Source organism: Cydia fagiglandana, chromosome 7 (genome assembly GCF_963556715.1).
Source record: "Cydia fagiglandana chromosome 7, ilCydFagi1.1, whole genome shotgun sequence".
Taxonomy (NCBI): Eukaryota; Metazoa; Arthropoda; class Insecta; order Lepidoptera; family Tortricidae; genus Cydia; species Cydia fagiglandana.
The window spans coordinates 20539596-20559132 of record NC_085938.1 but is presented as its reverse complement, the minus strand read 5'-3'; the positions used below and the strand labels follow the sequence as shown (position 1 = coordinate 20559132).

Sequence of the window (19537 nt, the reverse complement as noted above, 5' to 3'; positions counted from 1 at the left end):
ATTTAGTTTAGATTAGTTTTATTTTATTTTAGAATAGTTTGTATTTAGTTAAATTTTAAGTTATTTTTATTTATTGTTTTATGACTTGTTTTTGTACCATATATATGAATAATGAAAGTTAAATATACCCCGCCCGCAGCTTTGAGTATTACACCAATGCACCATTTCTATAAAATAGCTGTGATTGGTATCTTCAATATATGTGGAACCTCCCTTTCAAAATTGGGTGTAACGGAAATGGTTAACGCTCGTTTAATATATCCAGCACACTCCCGGCCTCACAAAACGCATAGTCTTTAAAAAACATTAACCCAAATTATATTCATTCATTCAGTCTATAAATAATGTATATTATGCAGCACCAGCTCCCGGGCTAATCACGCATGGCTTGCCACTGTCCGGCGCCACGCACGCCCACGGTTCCCAAACTTTGCATAGCCCAGACCCCGTGAAACATTCATTGCGCCTGATCAATACTTGATGAAACGGCCGCCACTTAATTGAAAAGGCTACCTTTGTTTACCAAAACACATGTGGCTGTTCAAAACAAAGCAACTATTTTGCGCAACGCGTAACAAAGAATACCGTCGCCCATAGGTTCAAGTATCGGAGGGGTCAAATTACAGCTTTTAAGGACAATCTGTCAAAACCTTTTTTGACTATAACAGGGAAAACTTATTTTGTAATTACCTAATCACGTCCGTGATTCTACTAAATACTTTGTTTTTAGTTTTCTACTAAAATTAATTTCACTTTATTCGTAACAATACATGTATGGCGAGATCAGCATAAGTAAATAACATCATTTAGATATCATTTTTGCTATCAAAATAAATTTTGCATTGGTCTTCCTAGCAGAAATGAATTTAAACTTCTAAAATAATAGAGCTTTTCCAATTTTATGTAGGTAATAAATTTAATATTTTGTCATAATTTATTTAGTAATAAATAAAATAATAGTTAGTACCTAATATACTTTGGTATTAAATATTTGTTGACGATGCCGCCATATTAAATAAAAGGTCATTAAAACTAAAAAAAAAAAAAGATTTATTTAGGGCCACTTACACCATCCCATTAACCCTAGGTTAACCGGTCAAACCGGGAGCTACCATGGTTATCGATACAATTTGACACTGGGTTAACGGTTTAACTAGTTAACCCCAGGTTGGTGGGATGGTGTAAGTGGCGCTTAAATTTATATCACTGAGCATAAAACACTTAGTACAAGTATCATAGTTTCATTAAACAAAGAACTGCACTTGGTAGTTGAGTCCGTCCCCCTTCTGGCTCTTGATCCGAACGTTGGCGAACGTGAATCCGACGCCGCCCGACGTAACCGTCGCCTGCGCAGCACTCTTATCCTTATCTATTGCTGAGATGCCCTGGAAAACGTTATCATTTGGTAAGTGGGCATTTATTATTGCAAGAATCAGAATCACGAGCTCTTTCGATCCTAATACGAGAAAAGTGTCCCTTACTTATCTTTTTTTTTTGTTTGGTCGTTTTGTTACTGTCATAGAAAGTTGTAACCGTGACAATTTTTTTTTAAGTACCTTAAAATCGTATAAAGATTTATACGATAAGGCCTAGATAGGTGATGTTCAGATGTGAACTGCAGTTGCTTTACTGTTGCAGCGTCGTTGTTGCCGCTGTTGCAACTGTCAATTTCTTTAGTAAAATGAGTGACGCAGCTGCATACCTTGAGTGTCCTATTGTTCCCATCGTTATAGAACACATTCTTGGTCCTCGTCTTCAGCGGCCACGACGACAGCTCGACCTCCTCCGAATAAGCCAGCTGGCCGTTCAGGCTGGTTCCGACTTGCAGGTCCTTGGCGGTCGCCATCGCCAAGAAAAAACTCGCGAGCATCGCGAGCGACGCCATCTTGAAACTTGAAGACATTTTAAAAGCTAATTGAGACTAACTAATTGACTAATCGCACTACAGTGTCGCTTACACACAATGGATGTTGATTTATGGAAAACTAAGTAACTATACGGTGTTAACTATTGTCCAGCTTCGTCGATTTACCTGGACTAACTTCACTCTATTGTGTCTTAAAACTGACTTGAGGAGTAAACGGATATTGTGCAACTGAGACTCGATGTGTCTTATAAAGTATTTTGTATGATTCAGACGAGATAAGTGGAATTTATGATAAAGATTTATCCCAAAACCGATACGGTCAAGTAGGGATGTTAGTTATCTGATAAATAGATGATACAACCGTATCTATTTATAGGTATACTTAATTTGTTTTCATTTTATGGATGGAATGTGTCATCTTTCTAATAATCCAGATAAAATGTTAAGTACCTGCATGACAAATGCAAGTAGCGTCAAAATTCAAAATATGACTTCAGTCGCCCAACACGTTAAGGTGACAGTCCATTTCCAACGACAGATGCATTACTGTTCATTTTACTATTGAAATTGACGACAATAACACCGACACGTTCAGTACCAGTCGTGCAGCTGCTGTCAGAAATGGAATGTTACCAATAACTTCATTGTATCGGTCTCGTAATCTCCCATCGCTATTAACTCAATATAATGTTGTAGCTGTAGCTATATCCCTGAACTCGTTTATTCAACCTTAGTTTACCTTTGAGAATTGAGCTGCACTCCAATAGAACACAATAGCAAACAGCCCATACAATTCCCGGCTCCTAAAATCGACAAAAATATCTTTCTGCCAGAAAAAAAAGGGTCCCCTCAGCACGACACATCATGTGCGAACATGAAATTGTGATTCAGCGTCGTCAATTTATTCGGCTACTATGGCTTTATCAAAAGTTGGATACATTAGCGCCAGATGTGACCGTTGCCGGGTACCAGAAACTTTTTTTCAACCCCTTTTTGCCAGTATAATAATGAAAAGGATTGTGCTCATTTGTTATTTTTGTCGCATTTAAAGGAGTAGGCGGAAAGTTGAATGAAACTCCCACGTTTTTTCACAACGTCGAAGTGAATTAGAGATGTCTGCATTTTTTTCATGTTTTTTTACATAATTAATGCGACCAAGCGCTCAAGATGTTAAGTATTTTCCGTCACAAGTGCTACTTAATTGCCACGAGTTACCGATGTTTGCAACGGCAATTCTTCATAACTGCAGGAATACAAATTCTACATAACATGTTAAGTAAATTAATATTTCTCCGGATACATCGAGCATAAAAAAACACCCTTACATAAACCCCGGAAGAACATCCATGCAAATAAAACTAAATCGTGCATATAACAGTAGGTGCGAGCCTGCGAAGCAAATACGCGTATGTTTCACCTTGTCAACACATAAACCCAGTTTTACTGGAATTTTCCAGTTTTACATTTTCTTTAATAAGCGCCAATAGTTTCGCGGCGTTTACATTTTCAGCATCGACGTCAGATATAAGAAATGCTTGATCGTAACGAATCAAACGGATTCCTTTGTAATTTGCACAAGTTGATTCATCCTTTCATATAAATAATGTATGAAAGTAGTCACGTGACTTTTCGTAGTATCTGCACCCGATACATCTTTGCGTTTCGTTTTGCGTTTGTCAATGAACGATTGTCATCTTGGCTAGGCTCGGTTGAATGTCACGTGTAAGCATGGGACAGCAGAAGTCGTTTTCATTGTATAAAAAATAAAACATTTTAATCATTTATGTGCACCATTTACGAGACTAATGATTCTAAAATAATTGTACAACCAAGACTGCCAACCTGCATACATCTGCAAAGAAATTCAAAGGTGTATATGAAGCCCCCAATCCACATTGGTATTGGTATTGGTATTGGTATGCATTGGTTGCTATGGCTAGCGTGGGGACTATAGCCCAAACCCTCTCCTGTTTGAGAGGAGGCCTGTGCCCAGCAGTGAGACGTATATACTAGGCTAAATTATTATTATTAAGACTATCATTATCTAGAGTAACCTGATGAAACATAAACATATGTACTTACTGTGATAATCATATGACTATGCTAAATCATGAGGTTATCCTTCCACTGTTTACCATCCTACTCCTAAGAAAATAAACACTTTTGTAAGCAAGCGAGCATTGCGCGCTCGATTTATTCGAAACCGCGCCGAGCCGAGCCTACCTAGAATTATGGCCTTATCATATAAATAAGGATTTAAAGGAGCATCAGGATAAATTCTTCGGAGCCTCGCCGTATTATTTTACGTGCAATTTGTTTGTTTTTATTGCTCAGGGGGATCTTGTCGCTTTAATATTCGAACACTTGCTTTCTTTAAAATTCTATGTTTTGGGGTGGAGGGAAATGTGGTGTGAGGGTCATGGTTTTGAAAATAAAGTAATAATTTATCTCCATCAAGTGGTCTCAGTGTCTACTGGAGAGGCCAATCCAAACTTACATTCTACTTTGTGACATCAAAATAATCTCTAAATGATGTCAATCGCCCTTCCGTCTCGCTGGCGCCAATGTACGAGCGAATAATTGCACGCGCGACTATTATTTCGATATCATTTTTATGTCACAATGTAAGTTTGAATCTTAGGGCATTTAGTAACTATAGACGTCATGGCTGTCATTTTCTGTACAAAACAGCCTGCCGATTTTTGCGGAGGAGGGGACGTCAAATGTATTGCTATTTCTACATGATTTCGACGTAACGTACAGATAGCCATGTCAGTCCATACAAAAGTGTGCATAATCGTGCAAGGTTTTCAGCGGAGGGGTAAGCTATTAAATGCTTACTTACTTACTTACTGCCGTGGCGCAGCGACCCGTAGTGGATCTTGGCCTCTGACACTAAGGAATGCCATGCTTCTCTGTCTAGCACCGTTTCTGTCCAATCAACGGCACCGACCTCGTTCAGATCCTCACGACCTCATCGCACCAGCGATACCTAGGACGCCCAACCGGTCGTCGACCATCCGGACGGCCTGAGTACGCTCTCCAAACCGCTCGAACTTCACCCATACGAACCACGTGCCCGAGCCATCGGAGCACACCACGAACCAGAACACACAGGAACCAGGAAATCGAAGATCTAGTGGCCGAGCCCAATATAGTAGGAGAAACGATTAAATGCTCTAAGATTTAAATAGAGTTCCTTTAAACGAAACAACACCATTATCCCCTTACTAGTTCAACTGCAGGTAGTGAACGTGGAGTGGATTAGCGGTTTGTTATTGTCGTGCCTGTTGTGTTGTAAGACGGGGCTGTCCTCGGCAGCGGCCCGCAACCACATACCGAGAGAGGCGCGTGCCGCAACTCACAAACGACGCGTTCTTAATTTATTAATTCACGCTTTTATTTCGAGGGTAATTACACGCAACGCACATAACTAATTCATATATACATACTCACATAATATGTACTTACACACATAACTTTACATAAACACTTTCACTTACTTATAACTCACTAAGATCTTTGTAACCGACTTAAGTCTTTTTGTACTTAGTTGGATTAGTCATTTAATAAAAATTCTTAATTTTAATTTTAATGTAGTAGATTTAATAATAATTTGTATTTCGCTTACCTAAGTGGGGATCTCCCCACGTCACAGGCTAAGCCTAGTGTAGGGATCACTGTTCTGCCCCTCTGTAATATCAAGTTATGAAATAAATATATTTTGAATTTCAATTTCAATTTGTAATCTGAGTAATAAAAGTCTTAAAACAGATTGTGTGTTCTTATTTTATTAGACACACAAGAATTAAGATGCAGAGGATTCAGATAGCAGAATTATTTAATAACGCATCGGAGTGCTTTTTCGATCAAGCCTGCTTTGTACCCTAGAGGCATATGCCTACTTTTTCTCCCCATTGGGTATTTGTGCTCCAACAGTTTTTATAATATGAAATCTATATGGCAACCTCATTTAAGTGTTACAAGATAATAGATGAAGCCAGTTGAGGGCAGATGAAGATATATATGATCAAATAATGTAGGTTAAAGTCAGGTCGTTCAGTGACTGATCCACGTGGTTTTGTATTTGGTTGGTTAACCAATAAATGTTATAACTGCCCGAAAATATACAAACTGTTTGATTACTTTTATTATTTAAATACCCAAAGATAGAGGCTATAAACATATCAAAACTTGAAAAATCTTCCTCACAACCAATAAATATAATAAACACGACCACAGTAGTAGTCCTCACCAGTAGGTACATATAGATATTCCACTACATAATAGTTTAAAGACACTATAAAAAATCCCAAACCTCTTTTGACCTGTGTGTTTATTACTAGTCATTGACTCATTTCATTCCCTTGAGCCGTATTCTAATTGCAATAACAGGCTATGAATTTGATCCGGATAATTGTGTTATGGATATTATTATCTATCAGTGTCATAAGTGACATTTCATCAACCAGAAACGCCTCTCTCTCTCAAAATTTAACATTTCATAAACCAGTAACACCTCTCTTTCTCTCTCTCTATATATTGGGAGAGCCCGCTCCTGCTTTCACCAAGTGACCACTCCACTCTTACGTAGCCTTTTGCGCTCTTCTCAAGCTGAAAAACAACGATACGGCGCTTTTGTCAGTGCCCCTTGTCTCAAACAAGATACTTATCAGGCATTTGCGCTCACCGGCCGCTTTTTAAATAAGCTATCAAGTTTATATTTTATCTGCGATCTCGCTGTTTATGCAAACGTTTTCCCGGTAAATTTGGCTGTTTCTAGCTACTTTCCTTTTAAGGTTTGAGTTATCGCTGAATTTTATGATCTTGATTTGAGAAAAATGTTTACGCAAAAATTAGAAAAGTCTGTGTAGGCGTCTTTTAATGAATATTCAATGAAAATGTCGACGTTTTTAAAGGAAATGCAGAATTTAATTTATTTATTTTTAGGATTTGGTAGTCTTGTAAATCCTATCCAAGCTAGGCGTGGGCGAATGGGGCTTTCGCCCACGATCTCGCACTTAGGGGGGTCTCGCAAAGGCAACCTTTTTTATTACCTTGGGAAAACACATAAACTGCCGTATTCGAACTTCAAGATATTCACAAGAGACGACACTTTTTTTTTTTTTTTATGAATGGGCTTACTCATGGCCACAGACTAGCCGAGGCGTAGACGTGGCCTACGATGGAGCGAGCTCGCCCAGAAGGTGCCTGTTCACTCTTGATTTGAAGGTTGCCGGGTTATAAGAACACAGAAATATAGACGCCGGCAAGGAATTCCATTCCTTGGCAGTGCGCATAAGGAAAGTAGAAGCAAAGCGCTTCGTGCGAATTGGTGGAATATCTACCAAGTAAGGATGGAAACCGGCCGTGCGTCTAAAAGTCCGATGGTAGAACGGGGACGGTGGAATAAGCTCGTGTAGCTCTTGGGCACACTCCCCGAAGTGCAACCTGTAGAATACCGACACGTACTAGATCCATTCTAGATATACGTTATAGTTTAGATATCAACTAGTTCTCTTTTGCAGCGTAATTCGGGCAGCCAATGTCACTTTTACGTTAAATAGAGTAAGATATCTATTAGATGTGAATTGGATCTCTAAGTCATATCCTGTGGAAATCGTTCAAGAGTATCTCCAGAATCGCGCAAATGTGAAATTTGACAGGTGAAATCTTAAACATATAGTTGTCGTATCTTGGTGATGTCTAAAAGATATCTAATAGATGTCGATTTCAAAATCCGAATCGGGCCCAAAGGGCCTCACAGATGTGGTTTTCGTCGACGGCTAGATTGGTTCACGCTACGCCACTGGCTGTACTTTAACTAGTGCGTTGGAGAGGCATTCGAGCTTTTAAAGTCTTTCCTTGATTTGATATTTCTCTCGAGTATTATTCTGAGCGAAAAACACTGCGAAGAATGTCAATTCAAAATCAGAAACAATAAGTAGGCAAGTTGCTTGAATGCGATTTCTGTAACTGGTTTAGTGAAACTAAATTTTACTATATTACAATTGTAAATCGATAATATTAATCTGGTCGTAATCATTGTCATCATCATCATCTCAGCCATAAGACGTCCACTGCTGAACATAGGCCTCCCCCTTTTGGGGGGTGTATGCCATAATCGCCACGCTTGACACGGCAGGCGGGTTGGCAATTGCAGTCGAGTACACCGAATTTGAGGGACGCGGCTGCCCGTCCACCGGTGGTCTTGGACGTAGTTTAAGGACATACCCGGGTCCATAATCATTGTAATTGTAGGTAAATTTAATGAAAGTGACAAGAAATAAAAACGCTTCAAGAACTGGTCCTTGTATGGTGGGTCTCATTCGAAATAAAATGTTCTATGCAAATAAATGTAACTTTAACATAATATGCTAAAAATGTATTTAGAATAAATTAAAGTATTTTTATTTGTTTATTTTCTGTTTCAGGTAAATAAATAAACTAACTTATCTATAAAATAAAATAAAATTAAAACTAAAAACTGATACCAAATAAAATTAAATATAGGTATCTAAGAAAAGTTGGGCTCCTATCTTTAATAATTTTAATTTGTATTATTTCAAGTAGAAATACTACTGTACAATTATTACGGTATTATATATTACTTATTAGGGTTCCGTACCCAAAGGGTAAAATGGGACCCTATTACTAAGACTTCGCTGTCCGTCCGTCCGTCCGTCTGTCACCAGGCTGTATCTCACGAACCGTGATAGCTAGACAGTTGAAATTTTCACAGATGATATATTTCTGTTGCCGCTATAACAACAAATACTAAAAAACAGAATAAAATAAAGATTTAAATGGGGCTCCCATACAACAAACGTGATTTTTGACCAAAGTTAAGCAACGTCGGGAGTGGTCAGTACTTGGATGGGTGACCTTTTTTTATCCTTTTTTTTTCCTTTTTTTTTCGTTTTTTTTTTTATGGTACGGAACCCTTCGTGCGCGAGTCCGACTCGCACTTGCCCGGTTTTTATTTCGATTTATAAATGATAGAGACTGACCAGGTCCGCACCACCCTCGACACCACCGTACACGACGCTCTCCACGAGGCAGCAGATAGAAGTAGATGGCGCCGAGTGGTCCGCATAAAACTATTTCGACGAGATGGTCACGACCCTCAGCATTGAGGAAACCGACGTGAGGAGGAGGATAAATGATAGAGGTACGTATTAAGCTCTCTAATCTATGCATCTATACCTGCGTCCAATATCCCTACAGACCATGAAATTAATCCACAAAGCCACAAAGGCTTTACAAGCCTAAAACCATATTGATTCGGAAATTAATTCATAAATTCCAGATGATTCTAAAAGCAATAGGCGTGAATCCATTAGCAATGTAGGCCTTGCCTGAATATCCTTCCTAGTTGTTATTTTTCGTTGCAGTGTATAATATTTGTGTTGCATGTTCTCAGTTCTGGTCATATTTATTTAGGTAGCAAACATTTTTTTAACAAGCGTACCGTCTGTCTGCTGGTGAACAGAAGAAGACACCGTAGGTTAGCCATCGATGTTTGTACCTCCAGGAGAGAATGCGTTGCCGCCACTTGAGATAATATCGGCTCGATTCCGAAAATGAATTAGATCTCTACTAGACCTCAGCAAGTTACGATATGGATAATTTAAAGATATTTGTAAGATAGATATCTTAAATTTGACGTTTCCGCAATTCTGCAGGTCCTCTTGAACGATTTCGACAAGATAGATATGTCAAATTTGACGTTTCCGCGATTCTGGAGGTCCTCTTGAACGATTTCGACAAGTTATGACTTAGATATCCAAGTCACATCTAGTCGATATCTAATGTAAATCTAGTTGATTTCTATATCGTTTCTAGATCTTGTGATTATCTCGTTTCCCGAATACGCGTGATAGCCTATAAATACGAAGAACCAACTGTATTAAATACAAATTTTAAAGGCGGTCTTTATCACAATGTGAAACGCGTCAAGTATCGTAATTAGCGTAGTAATGTGGCATAACACAGCAGCTCGCTCTTGAGTCGAGGGCACTCGGCCCGAGAGCTCTCCGCCTGGATCGATGCCTCTTAATTGCTATTGATTTACAGCATAGCTGAGCATGTGACGATTACTTTAGAGCGAGCAATGATGTGGAGATAATTGGAAGTTTGATTGGTTCAATAGTTTTAATAGTTACCTACAAACGTTTTAATGACAGTGAAGATACATTAAATATATTAAGAACGGGTCACTCACGTCACCAATATGTTTGACGGATGAAACTATGAAAAAATGAAAGAAAGTATGTTCCAAAACATAAATAGGGTTGCCTAGACATATATGGCCAAGGCTATTTATAACTAATTTTAAAAAAAAAGTTTTTTCGTCAAATTTCACCGATTTTTCTGACAATCGAAATAAGTTTCAATGGAAAGTATACAACTTGTGCAACAAGAAAAATAAAATAAGAAGGGAAGACTTTTAGCGATAATTCATAAACGGCTTAATTGATCAAGTTTGTTTTATTTTTTTAAATAAGTTTTTAAGCACTATTTTCATATTTTTTGGACGAATGGTTCCCACCCACGTTCATGCCCACATTGTATTATCTTGTAATATGAGAAATCATAAATTTATCTCATTGCTATTACATCCCATGACTTCACGTCCAATTTACATCACATGCGACTCACCGAGTCATCTTACTGGAACCAAATCATATACCCTTAATTACTATTTAATTACTTCAGCTTTGCCCCCACAGAATTACTGGTCCGGCCCCGGGTATCGACACTGAGTTACTCAGTAAGTAATTACACAATATCAGTTTAATCATTATTTATTTGCCCAACATTTTTGCCATGCAAGCCTATTCCCTTGTATTATTAGATTTTTTTTAAGTTATGCAGTAGTTTGGAAAATAAGGTATTAAAACGGATAGACACACGATTGGTCCTTTAAGAGTTCCGTTCTTCCCCGTTGAGTACGGAACCGTAAAACTACAATAAAAAAATCTAGATAGAGGAATCTATAGGTATTAATACATGAGTATGAAACTGTTATCTCTTCACGTTTTAATCGCTGAACCGATTGAGATGAAATTTGGTGTGCAGATAGTTTGAGTCCCGCAGAAGCACACATAAGTCCTCGTCCGGAATAAATAAATAAATAAATAAATATTATAGGACATTCTTACACAGATTGACTAAGTCCCACAGTAAGCTCAAGAAGGCTTGTGTTGTGGGTACTCAGACAACGATATATATAATATACAAATACTTAAATACATAGAAAACATCCATGACTCAGGAACAAACATCTGTATCATCATACAAATAAATGCCCTTACTGGGATTCGAACCCAGGACCATCGGCTTCGCAGGTAGAGTCACTACCAACTAGGCCAGACCGGTCGTCAAATATCGTCGTCGGAATAAAACTTATCCTAATAGATATCATCTCTTAAGGGGGTGAAAAGAGGGTGGACTTTGCTATGGAAGTGGTATATGGAAATACTAATTGTACGCGTAAGAAGTAGCGGGCAGAAGCTAGAATAAAGTACAAAGCTGTAACTGTATGAGGTAGCTACGTGCAAAATTTGCATGTAAGTATATTTACGTTTATTGCATGTGTCTATTTGTTATTATGTGTAACAAGGGCGCTAATTTGCTGAATCAGGCTTACTTATATATGCAATGTAATGTATGCTTAAGCAGACTTTAGCTCAAAATTATTTACGCATAATAATACGAAACCATTTATGTAAGCTTTTGGTATTAAATGCGTTGTATCCATGTTAAACTCATGACAGATGTTATTCTGTTATAATAAGGATGAAACGCAATTTTTTATTAAAGAAAGACAAAAGAACAAAAATGAAAGGTCAATTGGAGTTGTGAATACAAATCGAAATGAAAGAAAATTTATAAAACAAGAGTAAGTTGAAGACAGGCCAATCCGAACTTGCGGGTCGTCAATCAGCCGCAAAAACAACCACCAAACAATTGCTAAGCGAAAATAGGAATTGTTGAATTTGTTTCGTCATCCGCCCCTGATTTGTTTGACAACTTCGCATTCAGAACAGACCAACTTTCGCCTACACAGAGTAGAAACAAGCCTTAGTAGTTTGAAAAGGGAATACCAGCATCGAAGCGTGAGTTTGAATTGGTGCGCATCTGTGGCTTTTTGTAATGAATTTGCTCAAATGTGTATAGCAATGAGAGTTGTCGGGGAGTGAGAGAATGTTTGTAATTTGCATTTTGTGATTGGAAGTCTCGAGCACACCTGAGCCGTTTGTCAAGCCGTACCTGCCTTGTGTAAACATCAAATATGTAAGGAATAATTCATTGCGGTCGCTTTTAGGATTTTACGTTCGAGCTCTTTTACGAGAGTTGTGAATGTTTTAGAGTTAAGGCGAGAGACGCGGCTGAACCGGTAACATTCTTGGTAACAGGCGCAGTAGCGCAAAAGAGGCTCAGCTCAAGCCACGGCTGGACACAACGTTACAGTTCGGACACTAAAGAAGTGTCCTGGGTATACAAAAAATTATCATGTCATGACTCCAATACCTCTACATATTATAGACAGTTTGGGTTTAACTCCGTATCAGTTTCAAAGTGTGATCCGTGAGGTGTACACGTACATTGTGTGTGTGTTTAATTACCTAATATCTACCTTTGAAACCAACACTGATATCAAAAATGTATGTTAAGTACAGCTGTGATATAAATTGATATAATGTTTAACTAACTAATATGGCTCAGCGACCTAAAGAAGGTCTCGGCGTCCGAAATGAGAGCACGCCACTTTTCCCGATTCCATGACCTGATCCTGACTGATCCTTTTCCCGATATCATATTTAGCATAATTATATTCACTCCGCTTTCTATGAATGATTTTAAGAAAAGCAAACTACGCCAGCATAGAAGTAAAATGACACCAATGCTCTTTTACAAGTGTCCATAGACTCCCATGTAGGTCCACACTAATTGTCAGTAAAACAACTGACTTCCTTGTACGTACCATACCTGAATCCCCTTTAGAATTTGCTACTAATACTCACATTATTCAATTTAATCTTTCTAATGCAACAAGATACAATGTTAGCGTATTTCAGGTTTAGGATCCTAGTTAACTGCACCGGCATCGTAAAAAAACTATACATATTTCACACTAGAAAACTCTCAGAAACGAGATTTTTCAAAATCTCCCCCACACTTTATCCAGCGAAGCTAACTAGCGCTGCAATGAGCTAACGTAACTCATTGTTAGTAGAAAAATATTATGTGCCACATACTACTTGACTATTAAGTGTATTAAGCTTTTAACACATATATAATTCAACGGGGCTTGCCAGGACTTAAGGCAAAACCTTATATTTCCGCCATTTAAGTTCAAACCTTAGCTTGACAATGCAAAGGTGCATTTTGGTTTGTAGATGAGGATGACTTGTGTCCTTTGGAAAGTTACGTCTGGATCTAGAGTGTCGGTACTGGCGCGAAGTTAGGTCGTCGCATCTATTATTGAGCGCATTACCTCGCAGTTCCCTGGAAGGGTCGGTCTGTTTCTATGCGGTTTTAACGTCTTTGCTTTGCACTTTCAAGTGGTCTGGATGTGGGAAATGTAGTGGTTTCGTTACTTAATGTAATTGTAGCGAAGAACTATTGTAGATGCATCCATAGAAACCGGTAACGGTTTTAAAAGTGTAAGTAGGTACACGGTGTTTTTTAAACTCCGGTACATTCTGGGTACCTATGACTAAGTACATAAAAACGGAATGGATTTATTTTTTATTTTTTGTAAAATGTAATTAATTCAATAATTCGAGAACACCTCGGAAAAGTTTACTGAAAAATATTATTTTAAGTAATAAGTCTTACGGCCTGACTCGAACTTTAATATACTTCAAATATTACGTCTAGATACGATAATACTTAATATGGATTGGATATGTCAGTGTCAAAAGTAACGATTTTGTTTAAAGAAACGTCACTTTTGACACTGACATATCTAATCCATATCGTATCTAGACGTATCTTAAAGTTCATATCGGACCGATAGACATTTTCCACACTATAGCTCTTCGCGCACTATATCAATTCTACACCATTCCAATAGTAACTCAACTCACTTATGGTTCAGCTTAGAGTGACATTCCATTTCCAACTGCAGCTGCAATACTGTTCATTTTACTATGGAAATTGACAATGACAGCGACGCGTTTCCATAGTAAAATGAACAGTATTGCAGCTGCAGTTGGAAATGGAATGACTCGTAAACCACCCATCGTACACTATAGTTACATAAATTTTGAAAATTGTACTGTAAGAAAAACTACATAAGCCTTTAATTTCAATATTTAATTTCCTAAGACCTAAAAGGTTAAACTAATTTTACGGTTTAAACTCACGCGTTTTTAGTCACTCGCGCGACATGTCACGGAGAGCCTAGGTCTCCTACTCTTTCAAGCACTAACAATGCGAGCAGCGTTCACGACGGCCGTGCTTCGCGTACCGGTTGTCATTGAAAATACCATTCAAAGTTAGCTTTATCCGACTCCAATCCACTTTTGCGCCGCCTACAAACAAATATTATATCCACAATAAATTCTGCGAACATTTCTCCAACACAACAAATACCTATCCTAAAATTCCAAGCGGGCTAAAAATTACGAAGTCTGGGTTAATTCCCCGAGGTCTCATTGCGTATTCATGGTGTCTTATGAGATGCAAATACATTAGCGAGGGTCCAGGGCGACGGAGACGGTAATCGTTTTAATTCTTCAACTATGAATATTTGCTAGTTGCGAGCGGTTTGCTCGAGTTAAACCCTGGTTTATGTGGGGGCGTGACCACAGGTCGAGCAATGTCGTGTTGTTACCGTTATATTTGTAGTAAGTTTCCTATTTTAATACAAAATACAATAATCTTATCGTTTCAAAAAAGAAAGAGAAGAAAGTCAAAGAGCTGGCGCAAGATAGGGATATGTGAAACATAGTCCGTTGGCTCGTTGACTCGTCAAATAGCTATAGGTAAAATAAATGCTCATTTGTTTGTTGCTTAGTTTAGAGTTTATAATGTATATCCCAGAAACAACTGTAAAATTGTTAGAATTAAGTAAATGGGTCAAACACGTTTTTAGAAAATGGTCACTTCTGTGGACAATACGATAAAAGTTAACGACTCTGGTACATATAATATAACCCGTTTTTCATTACTATTATTATTTATGACCTGAGTCTCAAGTAGAGATGCACCGGATATCCGGTTACTATCCGGTATCCGGCCTATCCGGCCATTATTTTACTATCCGGCCGGATACCGGATAGAGACCTTCTATCCGGCCGGATACCGGATAGTAACATTGCTTGATTTCGGAGTAAATAAATTGGATTTAAGAAACAGATACGGTCATAATCGTACTTGTTAATTATTTTAAAACAATTTAATCATTCCGCCGACTTGCATACACACTCATTTCGAACCTAGAAATGAGTCCGCGAGAACGTTTACTAGAAAACCGGTCAAACCTGCAGAATGCGCACCTGAAAAACCGAAATGTACGTATAGTTTCGCCAGCCGAATATCCGGCGGCCGGATACCGGATATTCGGCCAGTGTCCAGGCCGGATATCCGGTATCCGGTATCCGGCCAAACAACTATCCGTTGCATCTCTAGTCTCAAGTACTAGATACTATAAAACGGGTATGACCCAAATAGGTTAAGTTACTTGCATTAAAAAAGAGCGTACCTCGCCATCAAACTTCACAGTTTGGCGAGTTTTATGTATTTTATAAAATGTATTCTTTAGTGTATTCATGAATAAATAAATAAAAAGTTGGGTTGATGATATTCGAAACATCGCGGGACACTTCTGAATGAGACTAGCTCAAGACCGTCTGCCCCATTGTCCGGTCATTATTTATACTAGTTGCATTTTCAATGTCAGTCACTATTGAGTATAGAGAAGCCATACTAAACAATGAAATTGACGCAAGCGCAACTTGTACCATGCGACCAAAATGTTGTAAGCGCCGTAAAATTCATGGTTCTTACGCGGTTAGGTCGCGAGATTAATGCTCCGCGTCTGTGATTTGTTGTCAAAATGACAGCAACTCATGGCGCAAAATACTGGTTCTCTGTACCGGTTCTATAGACGTAACAATAATTCAATGTATTGAGCGTTAATTGTTACAGCAAGTCTGCTGACGTCATAAATATCTAAATCCACCACTGCTCATTAATATAAAAACGGACTTCCATTTCAACGGTGTATGGAAATAAGACCGTTGCGCGCTTAATTAGGAACATGTTGCAAATTATAACGAGGGAGAATCATAAAGGCGCCGCGACGCGGCGAACTGTGTACATGTATGCGGACAAAGGTTACATTTTGTACACAATTTATTTTAGGTGAAACCTTAGCTGCTGGTAGCTACGGGTAACATAATCAGGATATACTTACTGTGTTTTGAGTAACCAAGAATAATGTTGAGTTTATTCTACATGTTGAATAAATTCCGGGAATGTTCCCATTGTGAAATGAACGCTGAAAGAAATGTATACAAACATTTGGTAACAATAGTTATTTGTCTAACCCCTCGTGCTAATATTACAAGCGAAATGCTCCAAAATTAAACATCAAGCAAAGCGCGAACCCTCATTGGATTGAACAAACTTAAAATTAAAGAATAAAACAGAAAATACATCTATGAACGTTTTAAATCCATTACGAAAAGTTGTTTTTTTTTCAGTCCGCTGCGAGTTTACGGGCATCAGTTTAGATTAAATTTTAAACAATTTTAAACAGACGTAATTGCTGCAGCCGTAAATGTATCCTAGCGGGCGCACAGCGAACGAAGGCACAGAGAGAACATACGCAACTTGCTGTTTCTAAATATTAAATACTTGCACACAGGTAAAATGGTGACCCATAAATAAATAAATGAACTCTAAATTAATATTACGCCCGCGAATTAAATATTTGCGGGGGGGGGGGGGACGCCCGGTAGGGCGGAGGCCGATCGGACATCCCAGGTATCGCTGGGGCGATGCCGTTGAAGTGGACTTGCGCGATCTCCATGCCGATAACTGGCGGAAGAGGGCGCAGGATCGAGACAACTGGCGTGTACTCGTGTCGGAGGCCCAGACTCATTTTGGGTCGTTGCGCCATTAAGTAAGTAAGTAAATTAAATATTGATTTTTATTGATTGCGAGTTGATAACGTATATAGTGTGGAAAGGCGTGCAAGTCCCCGCACGTTACCGCGTTACTCCCCGCGCATGGAATTTGCAACATCGTGAGATTAGGAATCCAAGAATTTTCCGAGTTGACATCCGAACATCACCTCAACAAGCCTTTGATAATATTATTTAAATAAATTGTGACATTTGTAAAATAGGTACCATGCAATTATCAATAACAGATAAAATGACCTAATCTAATCTAATCAAATCATAAATTTGTCCTTTTGACATTATTTTTGTTACAAACGGACAACATTTTACAAAGGTTTATTAAGTTTTATAAATAAGGGCCGAATGCATCAATCACCAACCCGGTTTTAACCTGTTAAACCTGGAGTTACCATGGTTACCAATACAATTTGACACTGGGTTCATGGTTTAACTGGTTAGCCCCGGGTGAGTGGGATGGTGCAAGGTAGCGCTAAGAGGATAAGTACTTATAAGTCACGCAGGCGATTATACAGCCGAGCGGGGCGTTTGAATCGTCACCACGCTGAAATACGCTGTGGCTTTGTAAGGTCGGAGATAACGAGCGGATAATTGTGTTACGTAAAGCTCGGGTCACACTGCGCGCGCGGGCCGGCGCTGATATAGGTTATTGTTACGTAAAGCTCGGGTCACACTGCGCGCCGGCGCTGATATAGGTTATTGTTACGTAAAGCTCGGGTCACACTGCGCGCCGGCGCTGATATAGGTTATTGTTACCAGTTTACAAGTTTTTTATTTATTTAATTTCCATTGTTAGTACCTATATGTGTATGGTAGTGTGGGTCAAATATTGGAAGCTTCTCTATTTGCGCTTAAGCTGAAATTTTGCATACATAATATTTATGTAAATCGAATGATAATGCAATATTATGATGAAATGGAGCTGATCTGATGATGGAGACAGGAGGTGCTCATGTGAATTCTGTGATAAAACAACGCAATTTAATTGTATTTGGGTCTGTGCAAATAAAAATACAGTCAACGATAAAAGCTTGTGCCAAAAATGATTTTTTGCCAAAACGTATAGTTTATTGATGTTGCTGCGCGACGAGCGACAGTACGCGGCGCGCAGCTATCGTGAACGCTACTATACACTATTAAAGTGCTTGAAAATGACGACGTAGGCTCTCAGAAACATGTCACGCGAGTGACTAAAAAATACGTCAGTTTAAATTTAATTAATCCCATTGCTTATGAAATATTTAAGTTGATAAATAACTCAATCCATAAGTTCGCCCCTAACCATTAAGAGCGCTCCTGATTAAAACACAAATCCAATCCCTAACTAATCGGGCCATCTTTCAACCGCCTTGGAACTGGAAATATATCATATTTGCGAACACCTGCTCGAAAAAATGGCGCTAATGAATACCTTGTGACGGATGCAATGAGAAATGTTGGAGATTTCATACAGATTTCATCTCGGGAAATTGGTTTGGATCTCTTAAACCAGGCGGATGGAGAATTATGGGACAGATTTTACGTTTTCAAAGTGGAGCCTTAATTGGAAAGTTTTCCAGGTTGTGTGGAAATGATAACTGTTTTTGAAATCGCGGTATGTGTATTATAGAAATATGTGAACTCACTAAGCAATTTATTTATTTTTCCAAAGCATAAATGAAAGTATCTATAGTAAATATTTAGGTTATGAGGTCAATTCAAATTTACATTGTGACATCAAAATGATATCAGTCGCTCGTGCATTTCTACGCTATTTACGCCATCATTATATACGAGTACAGTCAGCATCGATTGCATCGGATGACCTTCCGCTCCAAAAGTATCTGACCACCCCCCAAATATTTTTCTATATCTCAATAGTTCACGTTAAAAGCTATGTGCAATAGTTTAACATCTCCTTTTGTTAAGCTATCGCAGATACCTTTGACGCACAATCTGATGCGCTTCTTTTGATGATGACATTGTCCGGTAAACCATTGCTGGTCACTAACAATATTTAAACTTAGAATAGGCCTCACTAGGCTCACCTGAATTTCATTTTTAGCTAATTAGGTACCAAAACTATTGTACCCTGCCTAGGTTAATTTGCATATACAATGAAATAGTGCCAGCAATTATTGCTACTATTAAATTCTCTCGGCACAACATACAACTTAGGTAGCGGCATATTTCGTTCCAATAATTTAAATTTGCGGCCACGCCGGTTGTTTAGGGGATACAAAATTGGCCTAAGCCCGGGCTCTGACACGCCCCGCCTTAATTACAAAGATTTACACTCTGACAATAATTTCAGAATGAGATATTCTCAGATATAGTGGCTAGATATAGATATCGAGCCAATCAGATCGCACCTGGTGCTAAGCTTGCGAAATAAGTTACAGTTTTTTAAAACTAATTTCATTTCAGTTTGATTAAAAGATTTTGCGTAGTTTTAAAAGTAATGAGAACTATTCGAAACGATAAAAAGTCTTACATAAAAATCTCAACACAAAGTTTTTTTTAATACTTG

The 19537-nt window shown here is 38.4% G+C and overlaps 1 protein-coding gene across 1 annotated transcript; it reads right to left on the bottom strand.

The window, feature by feature from the left end:
* Positions 1-1238: 1238 nt before the first annotated feature.
* On the bottom strand, positions 1239-1930 carry LOC134666371 (uncharacterized). Its single transcript, XM_063523511.1, has 2 exons — positions 1703-1930; positions 1239-1385 (listed from the first exon to the last, which is right to left on the bottom strand). The coding sequence occupies exons 1-2, from the start codon at positions 1901-1903 to the stop codon at positions 1245-1247; spliced, it is 342 nt and encodes a 113-aa protein (XP_063379581.1). The 5' UTR covers positions 1904-1930; the 3' UTR covers positions 1239-1244.
* Positions 1931-19537: the final 17607 nt, after the last annotated feature.